Here is a 12,898-nt window from a genome sequence, read left to right as displayed (position 1 = left end):
AGCTCCTGGGGCTTTGTCCCTGTGTGTGCACGTGACGTCCACGTGGGATCCTTTTGTGTGTGCACGTGATGTCCATGCGAATCCCCACACCCCAGTGTGTGCACACGACATCGGGCAGATCCAGGCACCTCAGTGTGCAGCCCTCTTCTTCGGAATCCCGCTGACCGCGTCTCTCCCTCGTGCCTCCTGCCCCTCGCAGGCTCTGTGGGGACCCCGCTGCCCGGCGTTGAGGTGCGCATTGTGTCAGAAAACCCGCAGAAGGACGGCTACCCCTACGTCGTCCACGCAGAGGGAAACGAGGAGGACACCAAGGTGAGCCCCTGTGTTCTCACTGCGGCACGTGGGCATCACACAGCTGGGGCCACCCGGTGGCCGGTGTCAGGTGGAGTCCCCACCACGCGGGGACGGCCCCTGGACTGCGGTGGCGCTGGCTGGCCTTGACTCAGGGCACTGCTGGTGTTTTGGGAGTTGCCCACCGTGGGGACGGTGCAGAGTGGAGCGGGCCCCAGCAGGGCTCCTCCCGGCCTTCCTCTTCCGGGCCGCGTCGAGGTGGGTCGTGACAGCCTCGGCTAGGACAGCCCCAGGTAAAGCAGAGGTCGTTGCCAGCAGGATCCAGTTAAAAGTTGTGCGCTCGCAGGACCCGGGCCCCTGCTGGAGCGGACGCCCCAGCCTTGCCGTCGCCCATGTGCACAAGTGCACAGAACCTGTAAACGGAGGTTCTCCACGCGGGAAGTCACTGTCCCCTGCTTTCTGTGTTGTTCTAAGATCCAGACACGAAGGGGAAGAGAGGACTGTTGTCTTGTTTCAGTGAGGACTTTCGCTGCCGCAGGTCTGCTGGTCATAAGCGATCGGGGTCACAGAAGAGGTTCGGGATTGGTAGGAAGTGGAATTTTGATTTAAGAGATTGTTTTCTCTATGGCTGATGTCCATACTATTGACTTCTGTTACCCAGAGAAGTTTTAAAAGCTGAAAGTAGCAGCGATTCCTGATTTCAGCATTTTTCTTATGCCTGGCCCCACCTGGCCTGGTCCCTCTCTCCCTGCCCCTCAGGGAGGGGCCGCGGGCAGGCCCTGCCTTTGTGGGCCTCCGTCTCCACCGGGGAAGTGGCAGCGTTCCGGGGGTGGCTGTCGAATGTCTTAGCGTGAGCATGTGGGTAGAACTTGGGTGGTTTTTACTGTGATTTTATGAAAAATGACATCAAGAAGTATGTGTTCTGTTTACCCGAGAACCTCTCACCTGGGTCCCCCTTGCTGGGCTCGTGCCCCCTTGCCCTCTCCTTCCAGACGTGACGGGCCTCCACACCATCCTTGCTCCTGTCCAGGTGTGTGGGCAGCTTTCAGGGCGGCCCCGAGGTCCCCAGCCATGGCCGTCGCTCCCTGACCTCCCTCAGCCTGGGCTCTGGCATCAACCCAGCTGTCCGCAGCCCCTCCTTGAGAGGCAAGGAGAGAGGGACCAGGCCACACCCATGTCTCAGGGTCCCTTTCTGGCCCCTGGCCTGTGCCCTGCAGTCCCCTCTGCCTCCTCGTGGTCTCCTGCTCACATCCGAGTCACCTGCCCCCGCGTCCAGCCCTCCCGGCCGTGATGGGGCTGCCTCCCCCCCGTGGACGCTCAGCCGGTGCCGGCTCGGGCTGTGGTTCCAGGGACTCGGCCCAGGAGGAGGTCCCCAGCCAAGGAAGGGTGGGCTGTGGGGGTCCATCAGGCGCTAGCAGTGCAGACGGCATGGGGGCCCCTGCACCGCCCTCCTGCAGGTGCCTCCTGTCCTGCTGGCGGCAAGCGTGCTGCCAGAGAGAGGCTGGGGGTGGGGAGCGCTCCCTCGGCCACAGTGAAGTTTAACGACTTTGCGCCGCCCTCACCCGACGCCTGCTGGGGTCTGGAGGGATTTCCTCACTGAAACACACTCAGAATAGGAGGGAGGCAGCAGCTGGGCCCTGAGCACCTTGACAGCCGGAGAAGGAAGCGCGTGGACTGGGTGGGGGCTTGGGGGCCACGGAGACGGAGCTGGGATGGGGCTCAGGCCCCATAAACCTGAAGATAAGGGGGCCTGGAGCTCACGGTGGCACGTCCTAGAGCGTTCCCAACTCAGTCGAGGGGTCCGTAGGACAGACGGTCCGGGATGAAGCCGAAGACCGCCTGGGGCGGAGAGCACAATCTCAGCCTGTTGCCCCCGGCGGCTGGGGTGGGCCTGGGCCTGCGCCCCGGGCTGGTCAGAGGCGGGAGCACGACAGGGACACCCCCTCTGGGGAGCCCGCCGCCCAGGAGCTGCCTCTTGGGTGGCTGGGGTATTTCTCACCGCCCCCGCCCCCAAGACCCGGTAGCCCGGAGCAAGTCCAGACTCCAGCAAGCCCGCCGTGGAGCCTCCCACGCTGCGCGGGACCCACGGGGCGGGGTGGGGCCTTCCCGAGGAAGCGCCCCTCTCGGCGTCTGTGGCCTCGCAGGCACTCCCGTCGCTGACGGTGCTAGAGGAGGACGCCGGCTGCTCGCCTGGTCTGGAAAGGGCCGGTTCTGTCCCTGATTGCTGCCCGCTGGCAGGGATGCTTTACTGTTCAGAAGTCAGGGGGGCTGCGGGCGATGTGGTTCAAGGTTTCTGTTAACATTTAATTGGCAATCTCCAAACTTACAGGAAAGTTGCACAAATGCAGTGTGAGGAAAGCCCGCTCGCCCTCACCCAGGGCACTTGTCCCTCCCCTTTGCCCAGGCACCATGCAGGCTCTCCCACGTGACGGTGGCACCAGGCCAGCATCCACTTCCTGCAGCGTCCCCCTCTCACAGCCTGGCGCTCCTCCAGTCTGCAGCTCCGCCCACCCCCAGGATGCCATGTGGCAGCTCCCTCCACGGCAGGCTCTCTGGGGTCAGGGTTCCCTCTGCTTGCCATGAGGGCATGTCTTGAACTTGGAAGTGCCTGCTAAGCCAGATGGTCACAGGCCCTTAGACCCAAATGGCAGGTGCGAGGTCACCACAGGTACCATTGATGGAGGAGACACCAGCCGCGACCAGGAGTGCGTGTGCCCAGCCTGCGGCTGGCAGCAGGGCAGCAGGACTGGCGGGGCCAGAACCCCTCTGGGGCTGATGGGCTGTGGGCTCCGCAGGCAGGGCCTCTCCATCCCCCCTCCTTCCTTCTCTCCTCCAGCCAGCACGTGGGGTGCCCCCCGGACTGGAGCCTGGGGCCGCGGCAGCACTGATGGCACCCACCAGGCGGTGCGGTGCAGGGCGTGGGGTCCTCCTGCCTCCGTAGCCTGAGACTCTAGGTGCTTCTCTGACCCACCGCCGAGAATCAGGAGTGGTGACCAGAGGGCTCTCAGGCCTGTGTCTGCCCCCCAAAGGGAAGCCCCAGGGAGGACAGAAGCCTGTGAGGGCCGAGGGCAGCTGGGCCATGGGGTGCTCCCAGGCAGCAGGAAGAATCCCACCCATGCCCCCCAGAGGGAGGGCAGAGCACGCTGTGGAGGCCTGATGCCCGAGGTTCAGGGGACACTCCTTTGTCCTGGGTACGGTCAGGGGCACCTGCCTATCCTGCAGAGCATGGCTGGGCTCCTGCTGTGGGTCCCTGTCCATGTTCCCAAGTGTGTGGCTGCCCTGGCCATGCTGGGTGGTCTGTGGTCCACAGCCTGGGGGCACTCTGGTGCCCCAGCGTCCAAGGCTCTGCAGCCTGCGCTTCCTGAGTGTCGCACTTTGTCTGGTGGGACATCAGGGGCTGGAAGAGTAGGCGGCCTCCTCACAGCAGGACGGTCCTCTGGCCCCAGTGGGGTGGTTCCACCTTCGCGGTGTCCTCTGAGTGCTGTCTCCCCACGAGGGCCTGGGGGGGCGGGCTTTGTTGCCATGCGTCTTTCATGTGTCAGACTCCCAGCTGGCTCTCGCCAGCAAACTCTGCAAGCACCTTGTATTTTATTGAGGTATAGTTGATATGCAGTGTCTTTATTTATTGTTTCAATTTGCTCTTAAGCAAGAGCCAAACTCCAGCCAGCAGCGATGGGTCCAAAGACAGACAGACGGTTGGGAGCCGCGTAAGGCCGGTTAAGCCCAGGCCTCGCACGCAATCCTCTGGTCGTGGAGGATGCACACGCCCACGTGGGGCGTGGGCCGGCGGGGGCTGGAGGACGGCGGCAGCAAGCGACGCTGCCCTTTATCCGCTTCAAATCAGTTACCTCGTGCGGGCCCGTGCCAGCTGCCGTCCTGGGCAGAGGCTGCTCTGGGGTGGCCTGGGCCCCGGAGCCCGCCCGCCTCTCCCGCTGCCTGTCGCCGCTTTCTTTGCCCGCCCCCTCGCCTGTCGCTGCCGTGACCGCGGATTGCTGCGCCGACCGTGGCGGTGGGCCGGGCAGCGGCCCTGCGGGGCCTGGGCGCGCTCCGCCCTGCGAGGAGGGACCAGGTGCTGTCCCCACGGAGGCACTCACTTCAGCAAGCAGCTGACCATCGTCAGTTCTTGGGGTGCGGTGGGTCCACCACCTCTTTTCCAAGGGCCTGTAGGAGGCGGCAGGACCCTAAATGGGGACTTCCACACGGAAAAGCGGGTCCAGTTGGCTCCGTGACGTGTCAGGTGAGCGTCTGCTGCGCTAGGCTCCCCGCCCCCCCAACCCGCGCTTCTTGCCTGCCCCCAAATACGCTCTCACGTCGCGGGGGAGCCGCCCCGCCGCCTCCGTTGGCTTCATCCTTCGTGTTGTGAGGACCGGCTCCTGCTTTGGAGCTGGGCAGTGGGCGGTGCTGAGCTGCGCGGTCCTTCCATGCTAACCACTGCGGGCGAGGACCTTCGGGGCCGGGCTCTGCGGTGCGCCCCGCCCCGCCCCGCCCCGCCCCGCCCCAGAGCCCCGCCCCGCCTCAGGGCCCCGCCCCGCCCGCGCCCCACCCCTCGCAGCCAGGGCCCCGCCCCCAGGCCGCATCCCCGGGGCCCCGGGCCGCCCGCAGCCCCGCGAGGGCCGGGGTAGCCGCACGCAGTCCCGGGGCTCCGCGGCGGGAACCTGCGGGGCGCCGCCCTGCCTGGGATCTGGCGGCGCAGGCGACGGACTGTGGTGAAGGCAGCGTTCGTGCTTGGGCACTCGTTTAGGCCGTTCGTTACGTGTCTCCGTGGGCCGGGCGCGCCTCCTCAGCCCGTCTCCGCCCGCCCGCGCCTCTGCCACGTGCAGACAGCCCCGGCCGAAGTCGCGGTGTCCCGGGGCCCGTGTGCGCAGAGCCCTCCCGGCGGGACGGAGCGGCGCCCCGCGCAGGGTCGGGGCGGGCGGCGGGACCCTGCGGCGCCGAGCGGGGCTGCGCGGCGGGCGCGGGTCTCGGGGTCCTACTGAAGGAGCCGGTCTCGGGGCCCGAAGACCCTGGCTCCGCGCCCGCGGCCACGGAGCCTGCGGCCGGCCGCTGCCTGCCGGGGGCTGGTCTGGGCGCCCCGGAGAGGGCGGAGCGCCGTCCGTGGGCCGCGGTCACCCCGTTCACCCAGTCCGCGTCCCATCCGTGGTGGGACACAGCCCCATTTCAGAGACATTCAACGTGGAAAACGCTCCTCGGAGTTAAAGGATGAGTATCTCGAGCTTCATGCAACCAGCCTGGAAGAAAATGGTGAATATCTTTCCCTACCGTGTGGAATCAGAAATCCAGGGGTCGGCGCCGGGGGCGGGCAGGGAGCGCGCTCCCGCACCACGCAGGCCCGCGCGCGTGTGGTCAGCGCGCATCCGGCCAGGGGCCCAGCACGATGCTGGAGTGCAGAGCGGGCCTGCAGACCGCGGGAGCTGCAGCGACCGCAGCACGGGGTCGGGTGATTGTGTGAGTTAGCGTGCGGTCGGTGCCGTCAGCACGCACTGCTCTAACAGGTGGTGTGCAGCACCGGGAGTGCCTTCCCGAAACAGAAGAGGGGCTGCGGTGAGCTCTCTGCAGGGCGCCCAGAGCTGGGGGAGCGCTGAGGAAGGGGGCGTGGAGACGTGGGTTTCTAGGGTGTAGTGGAACTCAGAACTGCCCATGTCTCCCTTCAGTTCTGTCAGGTTTTTGCTTCATAGATTCTGATGCTTTCTTTGCATTAGGTGTGTGAATATTTATCATTGTTATATAGACATCTTCTTGATGTATCCAACCTTTGTTGTTGTGCAGTGTCCTTCTTTGTCTTTTGTAACTAACCTTTTTTGATTTGAAGTCTCTTTTGTCTGGTGTTAGCACAGCCACCCTGGGCTGTTCTGGTTGCTGTTTGCAGGAATATCTTCTTCCATCCTTTCGCTTTCCATCCACCTGTGTCTCTGGATCTCAAGTGAGTTTCTTATAGGCGGGATATACAGTTACCCTTGAACAACATGGGTTTGCACAGATCCACTTATGTGTGGGTTTTTTTTTTTTTTCAATAAACAGGCACTACAGTATCACACGATCCACAGCTGGTTGAATCCATGAATGTGGAACCACAGATACAGAGGGCTGACTGTAAAGTTATGTGCAGATTTTCAGCTGTGCAGGGGGTCTGTGCCTGTACCCCGCACATTGTTGAAGGGTCAACTGTGGTTGGATCATGAGTTTTTATCCATTCTGCCAGTGTCTTTTGATTGGAGAATTTAATCCATTTACATTTAAAGTAATTACTGGTAAGGATGGACTTACTTCTGTCATTGTGCTAGTAGTGTTCTATATGCCATGTAGCTTTTTTTGTCCCTACTTCCCTACATTATTGTCTTCTTCTGTGTTTAGTTGACTTTTTGTAGTAAAGTGTTTAAATTCCTTTCACATTTCCTTTTGTGTATTTTCTCTGGCTAATTTCTTTGTGGTTGCCATGAGGATTACATTTATCAACCTAAAAATTTTAACACTAAGTTGGATTTATACCAGGTTAACTTTAATAACATACAAAAACGCTGCTTATTTCTCTGCCCCTTTCAGTTGTTGATGTCACAAGATTACATCTTATACATTGTGTGCCCCAAAACATAAATTCTTTAAATGTGTTAATCTCCTACATTATGTAGAAAACAAGATTTGGAGTTACAGACCAGTTTGTAATACTATTTTTTACACAAATAATTTCTTTAATGTGTTATTCTCTTAAATCATTTAGAAAACAATAAATGTACTTACAAATCATTATTACAATAACACTAGTTTTTATAACAGTGCATGTATTTACTTCTGTTGAGATCTTTCTTTCTCCATACAGCTTCGAGGTACTGACTAGTGCATTCTTTTCACCTGCAGGACTCACGTGAGCATTTCTTGCAGGGCAGGTCATGAACTTCCTCAGCTTTTGTTTATCTGGAAATGTCTTAATTTCTCCCTCACTTTTGAAGAACATTTTTTTCTGGATGTTGGATTCTTTGCTGACGCTTTTTTCTTTTAGCACTTTGAATGTATGGGTGCACTGCTTCTGGCTTCCAGAGTACTAATGGGAAATCTGCTGACGTAATCTTATTGAAGATCTGGGTCCGTTTTGCGCACCCTGGCTTCCATAGTCTGTGTGCAGGCTGCTCTGGGAATACATACACAGCTGCCTGCAGGGTGTGGGGGGTAGCTGCTACTGAGCTAAGAGCTGGAAATGACCAAAATTAACCACAGTTTACCTCCAAGCCTTCCCCTGGAATTTGCAAGCCTTCAACAGACTCTGGATTTCAAAGACAGTTACAGCAGATTCTGCCAGTGCAGTTGTCCAGGTGGGAGTCAGATTCCTGGTGTTTCCTGCTCTGCGCACTCTCCCTAAGGTTATTTTCTTACTGTTGAGTTTTGAGAGTTCTTTGTTGGATGTCTGGTTTGCCAGTATTTTCTTCCAGTTGTGGCTTGTCTTGTTGTCTTGTATCTAATGAAGCAGAAGTTCCTCATCCTCATGAGGCCTAGTTTATCTCCCTCGCTCCTTTTTGGGTCATGCTTTTGGTGTTATCACTGAGAGCTCCTTGCCTAACTCCAGGTTACAGAGGTTTTCTCCTAGGTTTTCTTCTGAAAGTTTTGTGGTTTTACAGTTTACATTTATATCTATTATGCATTTTGGTGAATTTTTGCATTATATGTGAAGTTTAGTTGGAGCTTATTTTTTTCCATATCCAGTTGTTCAAATACTGTTTGCTGAAAAGACTACCCTTTCTTCTTTGTAGGTTTATCAAAATATCAATTTTATATATTTGAGCAGGTCCATATACAGATTATATATTCTCTTCCATTGATATATGTGTTCGTTCCTCTGTAGTACCACAGTCTTGACTGCTGTGGCTTTATAGTAAGTCTCAAAATTGTAGTGTTGTTCTACCAACTGTATTCTTTTTTTAAAAATATTATTTATGTATTGGCTTCATTGGGTCTTTGTTACTGCGCATGGACTTTCTCTAGTTGCGGCGAGGTGGGGTGCTACTCTTCGTTGAGGTGCACGGGCTTCTCATTGCAGTGGTGCCACAGGCTCTAGGCACTCGGGCTTCAGTAGTTGTGGCACACAGGCTCAGTAGTTGTGGCACACAGGCTCAGTAGTTGTGGTACATGGGCTTAGTTGCTCTGAGGTATGTGGGATCTTCCCGGACCAGGGATTGAACCCACGTCCCCTGCATTGGCAGATGGATTCTTAACCACTGCACCACCAGGGAAATCCTCTATCAACTTCATTCTTGTTCAAAGTTTTTTTGTCTATTCTAGTTCTTTTGCTTGCCTGTACCAATTTTAGAAATATCTTATCTATATCTACAAAAAAACCCTTTTGGGATCTTGGTCAAAGTTGCATTAAATCTATAGATCAGTTTGGGGAGAATTAACATCTTTACTTTTATGACTCTTTCAATCTGTGAATGTGGTAACCTCTCCATTTACTTAGGTCTGCTTTAGGGGTGTGTGTGGGGTGTGTATGTGTGAGATTTTCAGCGTGCTGGTCCTGGACATGTTCTGTTAGATTTATACCTAAGTATTTCCTCTTCTCTTCATCTCTTTCTCCTCCTTTTTCTCTTCTCTTTCAACGATTGTAAGTATAGAATGTTTTGGGTTTTTGTTTCTGCTTGTTTATCACTAGTATATAGGAATACAATTGGTTCTAGTCTATTGACTTTGTATTTTGTAGCAACTTTGGTAAATTCATTTTTTTAGTTTTAGAAGGGTTTTTTTTTAATTCCTTGAGATTTTTTACATATACAATTGTTTTCTGCAAATAGAACAGATTTATTTCTTCTTTTCCAATCTGTATGCCTTTTATTTTGTTTTCTTGCCTTATTGCCCTGACTAGGATTTCCAGTATGAAGTCACCTAGGAATAGTGAGAGTGGCTGTCCTTGTCCTTTCTCTGCTCTTCTGGGGAAAGTATGTGGTCTTTCATTATTAAGCATGACGGTAGCTGTAGGCTTTTTGTAGATTCCATTCAATTTTTGATAAGTTGAGAGTTTTTTTTAATCGTGAATGGATTTTGGATATTTTCAAATGTCTTTTTTGCATTAATTGGTTTTTCTTCACGAGGCTGCTCATATGAATGAGTTTTTCATATTTACACTGAATGATTTTTCTAATATTGAACCAGCCTTGCATTCCCAGAACAGACATCACTTGCTTATGGTGTATCATTCTTTTTATATAGTACTGGATTTGCTTTACTAACATTTTGTTGAGGGTTTTTGCATCTGTATTCATGACAGATTTTGGTCTGTAGTTTTCTTGTATTTTTTTTCTGATTTGCGTATCAAGGTAATGCTAGCATTATAAAATTAGTTAGGAGGCATTCCCTCCTGTTTTATTTTCTGGAGAAGACTGTATATAATTGGTGTTAGATATTTTATAGAATTTGCACTGAAACCGTCTGGGCCTAGAGATTTGTTTTTTTGGGAGGTTTTAACTATGAATTCAGTTTCTTTAATGGTTATAGAACTATTCAGGTCATCTATTGCATCTTGGGTGAGTTTTGGTAGATTGTGGTTTTTGAGAAATTTAATACTTTATATGCATAGAGTTTTTCATAGTGTGCCTTTATCAACCTTTTAATGTTTGCTTAATCTAAAGTGATATCCTTCCCACAACTCATATTGATAATTTGTGTCTTCTATTTATTTTTTGTTATTCTTGCTAGAAGATTATCCATTTTTAAAATCTTTTTTCAGAGAATTCACTTCAAGATTCATGGAATTTTCTCCATTGCTCTTGTCTTTTAATTTTTTTCTTTCTTTTTTTTTTTTTTTTTTTTTTGAATTTATGGCTGCACCCCACTGCATGTGGGAATTTAGTTCTCTGACCAGGGACCAAACCCTCACCTGCTGCTTTGGAAGGCGGAGTCTTAGCCACTGGACCACTGGGGGAGACCTTCTTTTCAATTTTTATTGGTTTCAGTTTTTATCTTAATTGTTTCTTTCCTTCTACTTGCTTTTGGCTTAGTTTTCTCTTTTTCCAGTTTCTTAAGGTAAAATTTTAGGTTATTGATTTGAGATTTTTTTCTCTTTTTCTAACATATGCATTTAATGATATGAACTTCCCTCTAAACATTGCTTTAGCTATACTTCTGAAATTTTGATGTTTTGTTTTAATTTTTATTCAGTTCAAAATATTTTCTAATTTTCTAATTTTCCTTAAGACTTCTTCTTGACTCATGTATAATCTAGAAGTGTGCTGTTTATTTTCCAAGTATTTGAAAATTTTTCTGTCAATTTCTAGTTTAATTCCATGACAGTCAGAAAACATACGTGATATTATTTCATTTTTTAAACTTTGTTAAGCTGTGTTTTATGGCCCAGAACGTGGCCTTTCTTGGTGGCTGTTTGAGTGCACTTGACCAGAGTGTGTCCTGCCGGTTTTGATTGGGGTGTAAATGTCAGTGAGTTGAAGCTGGTTGATTGTGGTGTGTGGGTCTCTCGTGTCCGTGCACATTTTCTGACTGCTGGTTCTAGTACCGAGTGAAGAGAGTTGAATTCCCCAGCTGCTATTGTTCGTCTGTTTCTCCTCTCAGTTTTTTGTTTCATGCAATTTGAAAGTCTGCTGCTTGGTGAATACACGTTTATGTAGTCGCTATGCCTTCTTGGTGAATGGACTTTCATCATCGTATAAACACTGCTGGTAACATTCTGCTGTTAAGTCTATTCTGTTTGGTATTGATATGGCCACTTCCATTCCTTTTGATCGATGTTTGCGTGGTGTATGTTATTCCATCCCTTTGCTTCTAACCTACCGTGTAATTGTATTTGAAGTGAGTTTCCTATAGACAGCACATAGTTGGATCATGTATGTTTTTTAATCTAATCCGAAGTTTGTCTTCCAGTTGGCATGTTTAGACCATGTGCATATCATGTGACTGTTGATATGTTTGAATCTGTTATTTGCTTACCGTCCTGTCCCTTGGTTTCTCATTGCTTGGCTTCCCTCTACCTGCCTGCTTTGGGGTCAGTTTTTTAGTGTTCCATTTTCATTTATCTGTTGAGTTTTTGAACATATGTCTTATCATTTTTTAGTAGTTGTTCTGGGGACTACTAAATACATACTCCACTTTTTGAAATCTACTTAGACTCAACATTTTTTAATTAATTAATTAATTAATTTAGGCTGTGTTGGGTCTTCGTTGCTGCATTTGGGCTTTCTCTAACTGCGACAAGTGGGGGCTACTCTTCATTGCAGTGCATGGGCTTCTCAGTGTGGTGGCTTCTCTTGTCGTGGAGCACGGGCTCTAGGCACACGGGCTTCAGTAGTTGTGGTACTCAGGCTCAGTAGTTGTGGCTCATGGGCTCTAGAGCACAGACTCCGTAGTTGTGGCGCACAGGCTTAGCTGCTCCTCGGCATGTGGGATCTTCCCAGACCAGAGCTTGAACCCGTGTCCCCTGCATTGGCAGGCGGATTCTTAACCATGGCGGCACCAGAGAAGTCCCTGGACTCAACATTTTGACACTTCCAGAAGAACATAGAACTCCTATTCCCTGTATAGTCGGAGAAGAATTAATCACTACTCGTGTTGAAGATGACGGCCAGCTCAGCACCGTCACTGTGGGTGTCGGGGCCACTGCAGCGGGACTTGCAGGAGGGGAGAGGGACTGGGCTCAGCTCCAGATATAGCGTCGGCAAGTGGGGGTTTGCAGCCGGGCAGCAGTGGGGTGACATTTACTGAAAGGAAACCTCAGGCGTCGGGGGACTCTGGCTAAACCGACCTAACAGGGTCTTCACTGAAGGCAGGCCAGGTGGTCAGACATCGCCTGCGAGGTGGGGGGGGGAGGGCACCCCGTCAGACAGGAGGGCGAGCAGATATCGGGGGGGAGGGGGGCGTCACTGAGCCGACCCAGCTGCGTTCTTGCCAACACCGGATTTCGTAGGAAGAGCACAGGTGGGCCCGGGAGGAGGTTCAGGAGCCTGAGTGGCCCGCACTTTTAGGTCAGATCTGCTGATGACAAGTCTCTTCTTTCTTCATCTAAGAATGTCCTTGCTTTCTCTTCATTCCTCAGGTTATTTTAATTGGACTTGGAATTCTGGGTTGACAGTGATTTCAACACTGAAAAAAAAAGTTACTCCGCTTTTTTCTGGCCTCCATTGTTTCTGCTGAGAAGTCAGTAGTCATTTGAATGCCTCTAAGTTATGCTCTGCTGTCAAGACTTTTGTCTTTCTTCTTAGTTTCCACTGATGGGATTGTGATGTGTCTGGGCTTGTATTTCTTTGGGTTTGTTTGGGGTTCATGGAGCTTCTTGAATCTGTACATTTATGTATTTCACCAAACAAGAATTTTTTTTAATAGGAGAAGACTCTAGTTTTCTGTTTTTTCCTTTTTTTTTTAGATAAATTTATTTATTTATTTATTTACTGGCTGCATTGGGTCTTCGTTGCTGCATGTGGGCTTTCTCTAGTTGGGGTGAGAGGGGGCTGCTCTTCGTTGTGGTGCGCAGGCTCCTCATTGTGATGGCTTCTCTTGTTGCAGAGCACGGGCTCTAGGCACATGTGCTTCAGTAGTTGTGACATTTGGGCTCAGTAGCTGTGGCTCACAGGCTCTAGAACACAGGCTCAGTAGTTGTGGTGCACAGGCTTCGTTGCTCCGC

The 12,898-nt window shown here is 52.0% G+C and overlaps 1 protein-coding gene across 1 annotated transcript in view; it reads left to right on the top strand.

The window, feature by feature from the left end:
* ACSF3 (acyl-CoA synthetase family member 3) overlaps window positions 1-12,898 on the top strand; it is a 58,604-nt gene that overhangs the window by 27,798 nt on the left and 17,908 nt on the right. Inside the window, exon 6 of the mRNA XM_057713093.1 lies at window positions 200-312. Within this exon, the coding sequence (XP_057569076.1) occupies window positions 200-312 (113 nt within the window). The remainder of the gene's footprint in view (window positions 1-199; window positions 313-12,898) is intronic.

The sequence above is a fragment of the Hippopotamus amphibius genome, chromosome 16 (assembly GCF_030028045.1).
Source record: "Hippopotamus amphibius kiboko isolate mHipAmp2 chromosome 16, mHipAmp2.hap2, whole genome shotgun sequence".
Taxonomy (NCBI): domain Eukaryota; kingdom Metazoa; phylum Chordata; class Mammalia; order Artiodactyla; family Hippopotamidae; genus Hippopotamus; species Hippopotamus amphibius.
Note: the sequence above shows the minus strand (reverse complement) of the source record. Positions and strands in the feature narration are given on the sequence as shown.